Genomic DNA, 15,470 nt, shown 5'->3' with positions numbered 1-15,470 from the left:
AAAATTGCTTGTGTGTAATGATATAAATCATATGATAATTATATAAACCATACATAAATAATATAAAATAACTATCATTAGTAATTATCATTAAAGCCAGACTTTAATTTTAATTTTTTGTTTTTACAATATAGCGACTTTAATTTGGAGAAAGAGAAACTGGGGGGGATCTCTTACCAAGTTTGAGATCTCTAACCCATAACATAGCCTGCCCTGTGCAAGTTACTATGGCAATGAACACCACTAAAAGCCAAGCCACTTTCATGGTACCTGAAATCCAGGATTGGTGCAAACTAGACATGTGCCAGTTTTCGGTAATGCTATATATCACAAAAATGAATATGCACGGTATTGTTATCGTGGGCACTTCAAAATAGAATCAGAATCAGAATGAGCTTTATTGGCCAGTATGTTTACACATACGAGGAATTTGTTATAGTGACAGAAGCTCCACAGTGCAACAGAAAGACAGCAACAGGACAGGACACATGATAATAAAGAATAATATACAAATAGGCAATGTACACAACAGCAAAAACACAATATATAATATAGACAATTATGTACGTACAGGTCTGATGTTATATTATGTAGCAAATGTAGCTTTTGCTCATTGTTAATTCAAGATTCAAGATTCAAGAGTTTTTATTTGTCACATACACAATTATACAGAGTATAACCAGCAGTGAAATGTAGGTCAGGTCCGCTCCAAGGACAGTGCAATTATAAAGTATACAAATATTAAGAGAAGAAAAGTAGAAAGAATAAAATAAAAGATAAGATAAAAAATATAAATATAAATGTGCAGGTCAGTATGTTGTTGACTTAAATAGTAATAAGAGGAATGTGCAAAAATAATGTGCAAAAAAGTTGTACAGGGTATTTAAATAGCAGCAATATGAGGTAGAGAAAAATTATGAATAGCTTATTGATATGGTGCTATTTACATGGAGTCAAGTGATGTTATGACACAGAGTTAGAGTTTAGGAGCCTGATGGCCTGGGGGAAGAAGCTCCTCCTAAGTCTCAGTTTTTGCCATCAGGCTACGGAAGCGCTTACCAGATGGAAGCAAAGTGAATAGACGGTTACCAGGGTGATTAGAGTCCTTGATGATTTTAACAGCTCTATTTTTGCAGCGTTTGAGGTAGATATCCTGCAGAGAGAGGACATCAATTGTTAATGCATTAACTAAGTTTAACTAATGAGATCTTATTGTAAAGTGAGACCTATTGGTCTTTTAATTATTTTGCAATTTAATCTTGTAAGACTTTAGCCAGCAATACTTCCTCCATCCACTAGAGGTCACACTCCTGCCATGACCAGCAGTATTGCAGGATGTCTGTTGCCTGCAATCTTCCTCCCAGGTGCCAGGGGTCAACCATTAGCAAGAGCTCTCAGTTGTGCCTAGTAATCATTGTTGATGATACTCACCTGTGTAGGGCCCTATTTAAGTTTGCCTTTAGCCACTTAATACTCACAAACTAATCAACCACACATGCATTAATAGACACACTATTAGGAACAAGTGCTATTTGTTCACCCAACAGGAAAAAACACGTTCATAGTTGAATTCTGTGCTACGTTGACACAAATAAAGCTCAGACCACAACAGGTTTCTGTTTGACTCATAAACTAAGCTGGTCAGAGTGCTTTCATATTTATCACAAAAAACAGTGCACGTGGGTTTCATATATCAATGTTTTTTGTTTGTTTGTTAAGATTTTTTTGTTTAGTGTGTGTGTTTTCTATTTTAAGGAGGTTACACTGGAAATATGACACACCAGGAAGTGGTTTCATCATCTTTTTCCACCACGCTGGTTTGTGGCTCATTTATAAACCACCTTAAGACTCATATTTGTATTATTATTATTTTTATTATTATTTATTATTGTTTCCTTGTAGCAGAGTCAGTGTACTGCATATATAGAACTAAATAAACTCCTGGTTAAACGGTTATGTAATAATCTAGAGATACACAGTATGACAAAAAATAAATATTGCATATTAATACTGAATCCCCCAGTTTCACAGACAAGGCTTAAGCTAGTCCCAGACTAAAATGCATATCTAACTGAAAATATCTTGCTCTGGCATATCTTAAAATATGTCAGTGTCATTGTTCTGTGCCAAGATGCACACCTTAATGTTTTCTTCTAAGGCATTTTTGTAAAAGTTGCTTAAATATCTTAATTTAACTAAGGCTTAGTCCTGGCTTAAGCTAAGGCCCGTTTCTGAAACTGGGCCAATGTGTTTTATAGACTCACCTCCAGGGATTACAGTCTACTGACCTCTAGTGTTGACAGAGGTTTTTTATTTCCTCTGCTGCTTCACTGGAATTGTTTGTCTGCTCATCCTGTCTACCCAGTAAAGGCGCTGTTGTGTCTTCACTAGAGAGAAAGTATGTATTGTAAGGACCACAAAAAGGTCACTATATAGAGACAAATGCAGCATGCCCAGGAAAATTACTAAATGTCTGTTATTTAAATCTACATATGCTATTTTTTTTTTTTTAAAGTTAATTATGAATGAATGTCACATTATTTATTACTTGGAGCACAGAGCTGTTGAAACCAGAGCCAGAGTTCATTCAGCATGCTTTTGTTTTTCAAATAAAACTGCTCAAACACACAAGCTTTATTAATACAGTCTTTGTATTTAATGGAGAAAACATAATGGAAATTTAACAAAGTCACTAAATGAGAAATTTTCAGACTTTACTGGCTTGTTGCTGAATTACAGCTATAGCAGCAGTGTGGTTTGAAAACTTAGCCTATACAGGATGTTCAGAACAACTAATATTCTCAGTTGACAAATATTGCTAGCATTACTCTGCTTATCTTGTATCTAGACATTTGTGTGGCTGTCCCCACCTCCACACGCTCCTTTCTGCAATTTATCACACCTTTGTAAGCATTCTGCATAAGTGTGATGATATAAGGGGATTTCATGACACTTTCATTTAATAAGCTTTTTAATTTGGACTTTAAGTTAATAACATTATCAGTAGCTGAAAGGCCTTCATTTACTATAAAATCTATAAAATGCATGCCATATAACATATCAAACACCTGGTGAGAAGACAGATACACAAATGTTAGCATCACAAAACATCAAACACGTCCATCACAGGAAGTCAGGTTTGCTCTGACCACTTTTTTACCAATCACTTCACACTTCAAAAGTGACTGAAGATATTACAGAATATAAATCTAAAGATTTACATTTATAGCATAATACAAATGCAAAGAGAACAACTCTTCACTGCAGACCACCTGTCTAAACGCAACACCTTTTCTGAAGCTAACCAAACCACAGCGCACATCCATCATCTAAATGTGTGCTTGGACAACCAGAAGAGTTTCAGTTTCTTCTTAAACGCTATGAGGTCGGCTGTACGTTTCTGTTTATGGTTTTGGCAGCTGTAAAGCAACATAGGTTCTGTTGACTGGACCGGGACGAATATTTGTACGCAGCATGGAAGAGTCCTCTTCAGCATGCTGAAAGAACAATGAGGAAATTAGTTTTAGATAGACAGACAGACAGACAGACAGACAGACAGACAGACAATGTACCTGTGATTGGTTTGGCTCTAGATGCTGTTGAATAGCTTGTGTTGGCTGTAAGTCAGTATTATGAAGTTGTTGTGAGAGTTGTGCAGGCCTTCTATTTCTACCAGCACAAACCTTCAATAGTCCTGAGAATTGAATAAAACTATAAATGTTTAAGCAATTATAACACTTACAGTACAGCATTATGTTCATATTTTTTTATAGATGGAGCACCAATACTGTATTTTTTAATTTTTAAACAGACGTTATCTTTATTAATTAACAAACTGCATGTTTGAAGTCTGCTTGAAGTACATTCTCGCCTAAAAAAACTTTTAAAACTACAATCTGTGACAAAAAAACAACCACAAAAACAGTATTATTTATGAAATTATAGTGGATTTGGGTGTCCGCCATGATACTCGGTGTGAGAAAAACAGCAAGCGGCGTGATACAAATGATAAAATCACTAGAATATCACTCTCCTCTCAGCCAATCAGATTCGAGGACCAGAAAGAACTGTTGTAGAAATGAGCAATATCACACGAGTAGTAATGCGATATGGCTCTATATCAGCACGGCTGTGAGTTGGCCACAGGTATTCACAGCCATATGTCTACGAGTGTGATATTACGTTTATACTACAGTTTGACGCCTCAAGCGTATAAACATAAGAAACCACAACAGAGTGACTTTAAACAGCCTCTTTTGTGTGAACTACTTCTTTCCGCCACAGATTCAATTCTCAGTTTGACAGTTGAGCAGCTGAGTCCAAGCCTTGGATACTAATTCCAAAACATCACTTTAGAACTAGTAACAAAAGAACACTGAGCTGCTGTATTTTTTACAATAATGAAAACTCACCTATGACAACAACGGCCAAAACAGCATTTATCAGACCAGATATGAGGGTAAGAGTCTTCCATGACGTCTGATCCTGCTGAATATACCAAGAGGTCCTCGCTGCAGCCTGTAGCACGATGACGTACTGGATCAGATCCAATACGTAGTGGATGTTTTACGCGCATGCGCTGTATAGGTCACGAATAAATTCATATTTTTATTTACATTTAATCATTTTGCAGATGCTTTTATCCAAAGCGACTTAGTCTAAGTTTATTCTAACAGTACATGTAGCAATTAAGGGTTTTTATATACACTACAATACGCGATGACCTACATTACATTACAATGTAAAAACTTTAATGTCTAAATTCATCCACGATGTTTTTGTCTTTACTGGTGACTTCAACGTTTTTTTTTTTTTTGTTTTTTTTTATTATTTCATATGTTATGGCCAGGATGCCCATCAGTGCTGTATCCATTATTAGAATGATACAATAAGCACTGTAACATGATATGCAGAGTTTATTTGCAAAAACAGATAGGCCTTTAAACTTTTTTTCCGTTTTTCAAAACTCACGTTTTTAATTATGTAAAAGTTTTATTGTGTTTTGTTGTTAATTAGCTGTTTTTTTTGGTTGTTTTTTTTGTCAAAATAACCCAACTGCAGTTTGATTGAGATTAATTGTAATGCACAATGAAGAAACATGATTTCTGAGAATTGTTAAAAACATAGTTATCTGATTTTGCAAATGAACTCATTATGCAGATGTTGCACTGTAAATAGCTAATTATAAACATATCACTCTGACAGAGTTAGCTTAAATGTCTTTTTGATTGAATCCGTCATGTTTATTCAAATTTCAGGGGATATTAAATTAATGCCGATCCATTTTGTTTATATAGCTATTACATACATTTTCAATAGGCTAATAATAATTTTTTAAAAACCATTACATTTATAACAAGACTTTACCTCGCTAATAACGCCTCAGTCTGGTAACATAAATGTTTTATTAGTTGCTTTTCACACATCGTCTGATGATACAACACAAAACACACACAAAAAAAGCCTTCATAAAGAGAGAGAGAGAGAGAGAGAGAGAGAGAGCTCTCGTAACGGAATGGATGGTATGTCTTTAATAGATCTATCTCCAGGGATTTAACTTGCATATGAATAACATACAAAAAAATAGAAATGGTCAGCTTTGTTACCTTGTCCACGACCGTGTGTGTATTTATTTGTAGGAAATAGGATTGACTGTAAAAACCTGGTATAATCCGGGATAACGGGTCTATTGGCTAACGGAACCCCGACTGACAGGATTGTTTTTCTTCTTTTTATTTTTATACGGTATAAAAAATGATGTCCGCATATTTTATAGGCCTATAACTTTTATACTCTGTCACGTAGGTCTACAGCACAGAGAGTGAGAACGAAAAATAATAATTGATTTATGAACGAATTATTGACAGAACTATAAAACGATTATGGAAAAAAAGAAGACAATAGAAGCCATTTTTCATAAAGAAACAACATTGTAATTAGTAGATTTGTATTCCCAAAACGAATCAAACTAATAAAAAATAAACTCGTTCATTCAAAACTACTCCATAATTGCTTAAAAAAAGTTTCAATAGCCTGCACTACAGGTTTAAAATCACAGTATACTATATTTTCTGTAAGCCTGTAAAACACCTATACATCTCGTAATTACAGTTTAATTTATATTTAATACTAGCATTAATGACAGCACTTTGCGCATGCGCGTAAAACATCCACTAGGCCTACGTATTGGATCTGATCCAGTAAGTCATCGTGCTACAGGCTGCAGCGAGGACAGACTCGAATATACTGCACTACTGTCTCATTCTGACACTCAGTTGGAGGAGTTGGTTCTGTAAGGAAGTAATAGAATCACAATCGGTTAATAATCTCTAAATAATCGCTGTGCAGAATGGCTTAATTAGCAATAGTGCACTTACCAGTAATGTACAGCTTGGTGGCATTGCTGAATTGTGGATCTGTATGTGCGCTCATACAGCAGTAAACTCCTAAATCATCAATAGTGACATTATTTATGAACAGATCATGTTTAGTGTTCACTGAATATTTGTGATTAAATACTTTGCTGTAGTAATGAGGATATTTGTTTGAGAAGGAGCGTAATATCAGTACTGGAGAACCAAGTAGTTTCAGTAAAAACCAGTACACCTCAGTTTGATTAAGATCACAGGTTACAGTCACATTTTGCCCCACATCTGTTAGATGATCTGTTAAAGTCTCTGCTGCTTGACACCATATGAGTAGATCTACAAGACGGAAAAAAAAGAAACACATCCGTTTAAAAGTACCCCTTAACACTAACAGTAAAAATGTTGTACACACATTCATATAATGCAGTTTATTTGCCACTTATCCATTTTTAACAACCATTTTCAAGTTTTTATGAATCAGAAGAAGCTAATCAAGTCTAGTGTATCCAAACATCTGACTGGATGTGTACATGAAATAAAGTTCAGAAAGCACATTAAAATCTGTAATACTCACAGAGATGAAGCTGCAAAATCCTCATGTTGTAGCTGCAAATAAAAACAATTGATAAGAAACCCGGTCCCTCCCAGACAGCTCTGAACGCTAGGACACCGCAAAGAGAGATAAAGTTCAACCACGTCAAGCACAGGAAGTCAGGTTTTGCTCTGATCAGTTTTTTCCCCCTATCATTACATTTCATGAGTGAGTGGAGATATTGCATAATATAAATCTAAAGGTCATAGTAAAACAATGGGGAGTGAGGAAAAAACTAGAATAAGAATGTTGCAATTAGATTCTAAACAGCCGACCCCTGATAGCAAACGTACATCACATAGGCTACATCTGTTTAATGTGATAAAAGAACACAAAGGCCTATATATATTGCTTTAGTTAATTGCATTTGGTAGATTATGGGCCATTCCACTGAATGGGTGCCATTTCTGTCCCCAGGACATTATAGGTACAAACATGCATAAAAAATAACTATACAATACATTTTATTATTAAGCAAAGTGTCCTGCACATTAATCTAACTGCAAATTTAAAATATATAATGAAAAAAAATTTAAAACTACCTAAAACACTGAAAATATAGCATTTGTACATGTCCCCATGTGTCTAACGCTACATTTGAACATTAAATATAATGTTTAAAATCTTTCAGAAATTAGTTTTAGTTAGCATTTTTGTACCTCCATATCCCAACTGTGCTTTAAATACATTTATTTCAAAATAAATGAATAATATTTTGGATAAAATACACATTTTAGTCGTGTCCCCAGGTTGAATGTGCCAGCGCTGGACAGGTTTTTAATGGTTTTGGGATGAGCAGGGAGGCCCTGACAGTGCTGCTGAGAAGTGAAAGATGACAAGGATGGGGTGCCACAATCCAGACCCTGGTGTTTCTCTTCAGGCTGGCCAGTGGTACATCACACAGAGTGGTCTCCTGAGTGTTTAACATGCCTCATTCCGCTGAGGAGGTGCCTTTACCACCAAGAGATTCAGCTCCTGAAGATCCCAGAACACCTGGAGGCAGGGCTGGGCTTAAAATTGATGTTGTTTGTCTGATGTTAAACCTAAGCTATCTTGTAAATAGTTGTAAAAAAGTACTTTCAGTAATGAATAGAACAATTTGTTTTGTGTGTAAAAAATGTATTTACAGGACAACAAAAAATAAACGCATAGAAGAATGTTTTGTAAGCTGCATTAAAAAAAAATAACAATGTAGATAATTACTTCCCTTGTATTTACACATGTGAATATGCATAATAAAAAACTCAGGCTCATTTACAAATAAATTACATTACAAAAATGAATAACATATACAACTTACCATTTCGTTTTTTAACTTGCATCACAAAAATAAACTGCAGAAATTAGGTTGTTACATTGACAATGTGACACAAAAAAAAAAAAAAAAATTCCACTGTTTTCTCTTTTTCAGAGAAGGGTTAATAAATAATGTGTCTCTCCATTCTCTCCCTGCTCTCCTGTGCTCTTCTCTCCTCTGTCTCTCTCTCTCTGGAGTTTGATGTCCTCCCTGAGGAGCTCCACCAGCTTCCACTCAACCCTTACATGTCCCAGGACACCTGCAATCCAAAGGCAGAGCAAATAAACCATGCCTGTTAACAACAACAGCACAATGCATTTCAGCAACAATCTGTCTATTAACTTGCTTTGTATTTTTAAGTCCTTCCCCAGCAGGCTCATCTTCTCCAGAATAGTTGTAAAACAAGAGAAAATGGAAACACTTATGAAAAATATTTAGACAGTGGTGCAATATTAGAAAATATGACACAGCAGCACATGCATACAAAATACTGAAGTGCTCAAGTTTGGTTAAAACATCTGTAGACATCTTGCATGACAACACTACAAAAACACAACAAAGGGAAAGACTATTGCCTTATATACTGGTTGTCTTATTGGACTTTGTGTAAAAAAAAACAAAAAAACACTGGCTTTTAACACTTTCACTAGGTATTTGAGTGAATGAAAACACAATACTTACATTTCAATGTGAACTGACCATATGCACAGAGCGCTATTTAGAACTTCCGGATAAAGATAAGCCAGCTCGTAATCTTCCGGTGAAGCTCATTTTATATGTGCTATATATTACGGCACAGTGCACTTGACCGGAAATGACTGAGCTGGCTTATCTACAACCAGGAAGTAACCCTGCATAAGTTCAATTCCCCCACAGAAGTCTCATCCGCCGTGTTCTTTGAATATAAATTCCATCGTCATCTGTGTGCAAGTGATTCTGGGATACGGTAGGGTGCGAGGTGTCCATCAGATGTACAGTTAATTTTCCATTTGAAGTCGCTTTCAAATTACCGCAGCCTTCATCGCACCGCGTTGACGCAATCGGCCTTGGAATGCGGTCTTCGGAGGGTGCATCCTGAATTGGGACAGCTTACGTCGTGATGCTGTGACGCAATCGCACTTCAAATGCGCACTCTGGCAGTAGCCCCTCACTGCAGAACAAAGATCCAGGGGGCGGGGTTGGATCCACATCTAAGGGGTTGGAGATGGGTGGGTTTAGGTATCAGGGGGTGGAGACGGGTAGGTTCAGGTATATGTAAGGTGGGAGGAGTTGGATCTAGATCAAACCAGGCCCCCTGGATCTTGTGTTCTGCAGTGAGGACCATCTCCAGTCCAGAGTCGGCACACTCGACATTGGGATAGCCTTCGTCGCGCCGTTGTGACGCATTCGCACTTCAAATACACACTCAGAAGTGCGTATACTAAACTTTGGGACACAGCTACAGAAGCCGCCCCTTGTGCTTCTGTGTGAGCACTCAGTGAAGAACGTGAAGCGATGATCATTGTGGCCAATCACAGTCATAAATGTTAGCCAGAAATGGACGTTTTTAAAATTTCAGTAACAACTGGTACCGAAGTCGGTACTAAGTTAATGCAGAAGATCATAGATTATAATGGTTATGTTACAAACAATGTGTCTTAAAAGTCTGATCATGTAATTATCTGTGGTTTAAAAAGAATAATAAAAAATACACACAATAATTTATAGGTAGGACAATAAAGAGTCTAAACTCACCTCATTTTGGCAGTAAAGGGTTTTCCTTAAAAAAATTGGCAATGCCAGACAGAGATCAGATGGACTGGATCATCACAGATCATCACATCCTTTTGAATTAGTTTGAATTTTGAGGAAGTCTTTAACCTTTTCACACGTGAGTTTAAAATATTCTAGCTGAGCCCCCAGCGTGAGTTTTTTTTAGGGCGACCGATATTTTAGAACGTATAGCCTTATTGTTTCCATGGCGACGCGTTAAAAATATTTACAAACATACTCACTATATTATGAAATATCTGATATTCCTTGCTGAAAATGTGCAAGTTAATGTTTTTGGTAGTTTAAACACTTTTATAATGACCGTGTTAGTTGGTCTATACCTGGTCATGGGCGCCGCCATGTCTGTTCACACTGAATCCAAATCCGAGCTGTGGGATTTACAACACGCAAATTCATCCTCTCCTCCCGAAACACGTTGAAGTAAGTCTCCGGTAAACTGGAAGCAGAGAAGAGTAAACTTTAAAGTTATATACACAATCTGTATAAGATATCAATAAAACATGTCGTCAGATTATATTTGTAATGATCATTATTGTTGCTTCCATAGACATCAGCGCGTATTTTACAAACTATAAATGTTTGTTTTTTTCTAGTACTTATGTGTATTTAAATGTCTGAACCCTAAAACAAGCATTATATGGTTGAAAATACGTAGTTGTGATAATATGATAAGCGCTCAGCGTGTCTGATCTGGCTCCGATGGTTTTTAACATCACACATAAACAAAATAACCTTTGATATTCATTCATGTGTTGTAACTAAAAGAGATGATTAATAAGTTCACGTGCTGCTTGAACTCTGGCTCTAAAATCTGGACCATTCCTGCAGAGTTTAGCTCTAACCCTAATCAAACACACCTGAGCTGCTAATCAGAGTCTTCAAGATCATTAGAAAATCACAGGTAGGTGAGTTTGATCAGGGTTGGAGCTAAACTCTGCAGCAGACTGCACCTCCAGGGTAAGATTTGAGGAACCCAGCTCTAGAGTCACCAAATTGTGGGTCTATTTATTGTTTGAACTTTTTGACAAAATTTTTAAGCTGACACTTTGTTTTATACTATGTAACCTGCTTTGTTCCGCAATGTATTTTCACTGTAAGGACATGGCATGTGACTTGTCGGACATAGCAAAAATAGGCTGTCTTGTTTTTGGAAAGGTCAGTATTTGACAATTTATTTGCAGATGAGGGGAAACCAAAGAGTGTTTAGCACCTGCAGGGAATCATGCATGAACATTTCTTGAAAGTAATTTTTTTTTATTACATGTTGAATAACTGACTGTACCTTTTACTTCCAGGTTTCTCAGTTACTTTGGTACATTTCTCAGATCACAGCTGAAATTCCCAAAACTATATGTTCAACGTCCACATCATCTAGTCGCTTGTGCTCCTCATTAAAGCAATTTGTCGTCTTTTGAATAAGTAGCAAATTCTTCGGTACATTCATACAATTGATTATGTACAGTTGTCTGCTTTTTCCTATTATCAGTTGCTTGTGTCATGTTGCTGTTGTGTCATATTGTGTTAACGTTTTAGGATTAAAATATAAAAACAATATTTATGCATTTGTAACTGCAGGTTAAAGCATTCATGGCCTGTATTAAACCGTGTGTAAATGCATCTAAATGCCTTTTCAGATGCAGATTCTTTGTTTCAAGCATCAACAAAATACAATTTCAAACTCAACTTGTATATAAATCACAGAACTTTTATTAACAAAACGAATCAAAATACACCATAATATAAAATAACAAATAACTTACAGTTTAAATAGCCTAGGTAGGCCTATAGGCTTCAAAACTGATAATCAGCAAACACGGTGGAACCAATTAAATAAGAAACGAATGTTTAAAAAAACCTTCCAAAATCACCTTAGATAAACGGCAAAAATCAACAGGCTTTTCAAAATGCAAAATATTTCCAAATGTGCGCTTTTGCATTTCGTTTTGAAACTATGAATTCTGAACTATGTCTTTAACAAGCTCCATAGTGGCATGTGTTTAATTGGGAGAAGTAACCTTGCGCCTCTGTGGTAAAAAGCAAGTGAAGTGTAGCCATTGAGCTTGTCGAGATTTTCAGGTGAGCGTATCAGAATTATTTCTATCCATTTCGTACACTCCAAGCTCAGGCACCCAGCTGGCAGTTTTTGGTCGCAGCAAAAGACAATAGTTTCACTCTTGATAAAAATGTTAGCTATTTGCCCTAACTGTAGCTGTCTTTTGGTGTACTTCAGTAAGGCATACCATTTGTGTATGAAGTGTCTTTAACTTGGACTTTATCTGTGACTACAGAGTTAAAGGAGGTAAGTCCAAAGTCTGCAACTGCTTCTCTTATTCCCCTATCATAGAGCCAGTGGCGGACTGGCCATCTGGAGCACCGGGAGTTTTCCCGGTGGGCCGCTGTACAATGTGGGCCGGCCCTTTGCGTAATATAAAAAATGGGACTGTAGTAAATGTACGTATATCCTTCCATCGGCCCAGACGTTTAGCGTGCTCCGGCTCAAAAACGCTCGTCAATGTCAAAATGTTTGAAATAGCCAATCAAAGTGTAGAAGGCAGGATTTACCGTTCACAGACTGAGCTGTGCGTGACTTGAATGCGAGCTGAGGTAAGATGTAAGCAGCTAAACATGACGAGACAGTATTTGCCGACCGTTTAGTTAAACGGCAGACATTAATTTTCAGGAATGCAAACTACTACTGGCCTTTTCAAATTTCTCAGATTTTAATGCCGTTATTCGAATCGTCACAATGTTGGCTGCATAATGCAGTTTTCAGCAGACATGAGATAAGAGTTAATGTAAATCTGCTTTCTTCCACGAATTCACGTGTCCAAGAAAATGTTTAAAAATCTATCAAAATCATTCTCAATCTTACTCTAGAACATTGTAAATCTGAAGAGTTTTGCTTTCGAGTGCTGTGCATAGGAAAGTGATTTCTATTATAGGCCTAATAAAAATATAATTTGTTTATTAATTCACATGCATTAGCCTAGTTTATATACACACTGGTGGTTCAAAGTTTTAAATAATTATTTATTTATTTGAAAGAAGATTGAATTTATTTGATCAAAAATTCAGTAAAACAATAGCCTAATATTATGAAATATTACACTTAAAATAGTGGTTTTCTATTTAGGATGTTTTAAAATGTAATTTATTTCTGTGATCAAAGCTGAAATTTTCATCATCATTACTCCAATCTTCAGTGTCCCTTCAGAAATCATTCTAATGCTGCCTAATTTGCTGATTAATTATAAGTTATTATTTGTGATCAATTATTAATAATGGTTTTATTATTGGTAAAATGGTTCTCAGTTAAAGAACAACACTTATTTGAAATAAGTACTTTGTAATAAGTGTAAATAATATCTTTACTGTCACTTAAATCAATTTAATCAAAGTCCCTTTTTGTATTCTATAATCTTTGATTTGATGCAAAATTGTTGAATAAAAATATTAATTTATATTTTACAAATATATCTTACCATCACATTTGCCACAAAAATATTCCGGGAGGAAGGGAGATGGTGACCTCTGCTGGAGAAGGGAAGAACTGCTGGGCACGGACTCATGACAGAAAGAAGGTTCTCCAAATTATAAAAAGGTAAGGAAGAGATGGTTCTTTAAAGAACCTTTGACTGAATGGTTCCTTGTGGAGCCAAAAATGGTTCTTCTATGGCATTGCTTGAAGAACCTTTTGAAGCACCTTTATTTTTTAAGAGTGTATGCCACTCATTTATGGTGTGGTACGGACCAGGTTTGGTGGACTGCTCTGTGCCAAAAAGTCCAGGGCCACTTTTTGGTCCCAGTCCACCCCTGCATAGAGCTCAGGATAAAAGCTAGTGGAGCCCGAAACGTGAATCTGTGGGCTAAATAAACTGCTACAACCCTGATATGCTTGAAACAACTGATGCCTATGAGCTAGGGACTTGGTCACGTTTTTGAAGTTTTTACTTGACCTGCTGCACCTTTTGAAATAACTGTGTTTACTTTCATAGCGCATGGTCCAAGTATGTATGAGTGGACCCAACTGTAAAGTCAAGTCAGCATAGTGGTGTAGATGGTGGTGTTTTGGTCTGAGATTTACATGTGGAAATACCTGTTGCCTCATTTCCGCATTCTTCGCACGCTCTTTCTGGCCAATCAAAAAGCAGTTTAGGGAATGCGTTGAAAGACACATCTAGCCAACAAGTGAAGCGGATGTTGTCACGTGACTGCATTTTGGTTCGTTTCAGCTGGTTCGGACCAGAGCAAACAGTGTGGTGTGAAAAGGAACGAAAACGGCTAAAAATAGCTACAATGTATAATTGTTTGCCTTTGGTCCGGACCAAATGAACCGAACTACAGATGTGAAAGCACTCTATGTTGAGTAAAGCGTTTGGCTTGTTTCTACATTCACCAGGAAAGGATCTGAGTCTATCATTTAGTGAGTCATAAGTGAACCACATTTTGGTTTTAATTAGATACTGCTAGCACATCGCTAGATCATAATCAACAACACCCTCGAACAAATCGTGTGCTAGGCAGGGCGGTAATCCAGGCTGACAGACAAGTTTGTTGAAAACACTGTCACCTTTAATGCCCTGATGCATGGTCACTGTCTTTCCAAGAACTGCACAGGCTATTTATAACCAGCAGGATGAGTGACAACTGTGAGAGGGTTGAAGATAAATTCATCTCTTGTCATTAGACAGTATATACAGAAAAAATCAGCAGAGCTGAAATTTTCTGTAAATCCACTGATCATGTGGGAGCCCAAATTATTATTAATTAAAATTTGAGCAGCATGGATGTGAGAGTGAGAGGTTTATATATGGTTGGAAAAGATATCCTTTACTAACCAACCACACACATCCATTAATAGGCACACTATTAGGAGCAGGTGTTGGGGGGCGCGAGTGAAATTAGACAAACTTGGGGGGGCGCATGTCCTAAAAGGTTGAAAACCCCTGGTCTACTGCATCTCTCGGTTATAACGGTAATTTCATTTTCATCTTAAAAAGTCTTTATTTTTCGCCGAGATACGTTTTGCTACATTTCTTCATGTCGTGAAAAGTGAACCTTTAATAATGTGGATTTTACTGCATAGAGTTGAGAGAATAAAGGCTTTAACATTTTATAAGACTTTAAAAATGTGTTCATGGCTATGAAGGTAAGATGCTGATTATCGAGAATACCATTACAATGTCGTATAAGAGATTAGCATAGCTGCCTAAACGGTTACAATAGTGTTGATTTGTCAGCATTTAAATGTACAGTTAGCCTAGTGTCTGGGTACTTTCCTGGGATTACCAGACTCTGCATATAAAATGATGTTCTTTAATAACATGAAACTGATTGCTAATTCCACTATCATTATTTACAGTGTTGCAATTATTTAGTTTCTCAGCTTATGATAAGAATGAGGGAGGAGATGTTTCTGTGAGAGTCTCTACCTATATAT

The 15,470-nt window shown here is 36.5% G+C and overlaps 1 protein-coding gene across 2 annotated transcripts; it reads right to left on the bottom strand.

Moving 5' to 3' along the window:
• Window positions 1-2,638: 2,638 nt before the first annotated feature.
• LOC306867347 (uncharacterized protein) lies at window positions 2,639-7,087 on the bottom strand. Of its 2 annotated transcripts, XM_079412951.1 has the most exons (7): window positions 6,943-7,024; window positions 6,607-6,704; window positions 6,378-6,446; window positions 6,238-6,290; window positions 4,413-4,488; window positions 3,573-3,694; window positions 2,640-3,497 (listed from the first exon to the last, which is right to left on the bottom strand). In XM_079412951.1, exons 3-7 carry the CDS (start codon window positions 6,430-6,432, stop codon window positions 3,405-3,407), a joined length of 399 nt encoding a protein of 132 aa, XP_079269077.1. In that variant the 5' UTR covers window positions 6,433-6,446; window positions 6,607-6,704; window positions 6,943-7,024; the 3' UTR covers window positions 2,640-3,404. The 2 variants fall into 2 exon arrangements, with proteins under 2 accessions (XP_079269076.1, XP_079269077.1); XM_079412950.1 differs by having other exon boundaries at window positions 2,639-3,497; window positions 6,378-6,704; window positions 6,943-7,087.
• Window positions 7,088-15,470: the final 8,383 nt, after the last annotated feature.

The sequence above is a fragment of the Barbus barbus genome (assembly GCF_936440315.1).
Source record: "Barbus barbus genome assembly, chromosome: 49".
Lineage (NCBI taxonomy): Eukaryota > Metazoa > Chordata > Actinopteri > Cypriniformes > Cyprinidae > Barbus > Barbus barbus.
Note: the sequence above shows the minus strand (reverse complement) of the source record. Positions and strands in the feature narration are given on the sequence as shown.

Bases quoted from the DNA above. Each gene is read 5' to 3' on its own strand.
- LOC306867347 (XM_079412950.1), bottom strand. From the start codon at position 6,967: ATGAGGATTTTGCAGCTTCATCTCT. The intron at 6,705-6,942 runs GTGAGTATTACA...TCCGTCTTGTAG, and splicing joins GATTTTGCAGCTTCATCTCT to ATCTACTCATATGGTGTCAA. The intron at 3,695-4,412 runs GTGAGTTTTCAT...TTCAATTCTCAG, and splicing joins TTTGGCCGTTGTTGTCATAG to GACTATTGAAGGTTTGTGCT.